The sequence below is a fragment of the Mauremys reevesii genome, linkage group 1 (assembly GCF_016161935.1).
Source record: "Mauremys reevesii isolate NIE-2019 linkage group 1, ASM1616193v1, whole genome shotgun sequence".
NCBI lineage: Eukaryota > Metazoa > Chordata > Testudines > Geoemydidae > Mauremys > Mauremys reevesii.
The window spans coordinates 10,982,329-10,983,858 of NC_052623.1; the positions used below are offsets into that span (position 1 = coordinate 10,982,329).

Consider the following 1,530-nt stretch of genomic DNA (forward strand, 5'->3'; position numbering starts at 1 on the left):
ATGTACCAGGTACATCTTGCTAAATGCAGCTTAACATGCCAGGTATTCCTAAGCTGAAAGCAAGTGCTCTGCAGCCAGATATACTAGGTACTTCACGGCAGAATGCACACCAGGTAGGATACTTGTAACCAAGTGGGGTTCATTACTCGGGACTTGTAATGACATTCTAAAAACTCTAAATGATTTTGCACAGAAAAATTTAAGGGTTTGTATGATTAGTGTTATTGCAACATGACTGATGAACTCAACAAAAAGTCAATACACTTCTTCCAGAGCTGAGATTGGCCCCATTGTATGTATTTAATTTACAGGTTCTCTTCATTCCATGTGTTATGTTTTATTGAAAGGAAAGAAATTGATGTGAGCCTCACAAAAGATGCCACAACCAGGTTCCAACAGCACAGGCATTGATCCTTCAGTGTTCTTCCTGACAGGCATCCCAGGGCTGGAAGCTCTGCACCTCTGGATCTCCATCCCCTTCTGCTCAGTGTTCACCGTGGCCCTTCTAGGAAACTGCATCCTCCTGTATGTTATCAAGACAGAGCCCTCCCTACACAAGCCCATGTTCTATTTCCTCACCATGCTGGCCGTGATCGACCTGGTTTTATCCACAACCACCATGCCGAAAATATTGAGCATCTTCTGGTTTAATTCTAGGGAGATCAGCTTTAATGCCTGCCTAGTGCAGATGTTTTTCCTTCACTCGTTCTCTATCATGCAGTCTGCTGTGTTGCTGGCCATGGCCTTCGACAGGTACGTGGCCATCTGCAATCCCCTCAGGTACACCACCATCCTGACCAATTCAGTGATAGCAAAGATCGGGCTGGCGGCTTTGGCCCGGGCTGTTCTGCTAGTGATCCCTGGACCCTTCCTCCTCAGGAAGCTGCCCTACTGCGGGTCCCACGTCATCTCCCATTGCTACTGTGAGCACATGGCCGTGGTCAATCTGGCCTGTGCCAACACCAGGTTCAGTAACTTGTATGGGATCATTGTAGCTCTCTTCATCGTGGGGCTGGATCTGATGTTCATCTCCCTATCATATGTCAAGATCCTAAGGGCTGTCTTAAGCCTGGCATCCAAGAAAGAGCAGCTCAAGGCTTTCAGCACCTGTGGCTCCCACCTTTGCGCCATCTTAGTGGTCTACACACCAGTGGTCCTCTCCTCAATAATTCACAGGTTCGGCCACCAAGTCGCCCCACATGTACACATCCTGATGGCCAATTTCTACCTCCTCTTTCCTCCCATGATGAACCCCATCGTGTACAGTGTGAAAACCAAACAGATTCGTGCCCGGGTGCTTCTCTTGGTCCGAGGGAAAAGCTTCTAGGCTGAGCAGGTGGGGGCTGCTTAGTGATCAGGAAGCAGAGGATGCAGGAGAGGTTTTCTGAGTAATGTAGACAGCATTCCTGTGGCTTTGTGTACACTGGGATGGGAACTCCATCTCTGACTCACAGGGAGCAATACACCATTCCCTACACGAGCTTAGCACTGCCGGCCGAAAGGTGATCTTGGCCATGACATTGTCCTCAC

At 48.8% G+C, this 1,530-nt stretch overlaps 1 protein-coding gene across 1 annotated transcript; it reads left to right on the forward strand.

The window, feature by feature from the left end:
- The first annotated feature begins 376 nt into the window (after nucleotides 1-376).
- LOC120385269 (olfactory receptor 52K1-like) lies at nucleotides 377-1,327 on the forward strand. Its single transcript, XM_039504344.1, has one exon. It carries the CDS (start codon nucleotides 377-379, stop codon nucleotides 1,325-1,327), a length of 951 nt encoding a protein of 316 aa, XP_039360278.1.
- The last annotated feature ends 203 nt before the right edge of the window (nucleotides 1,328-1,530 follow it).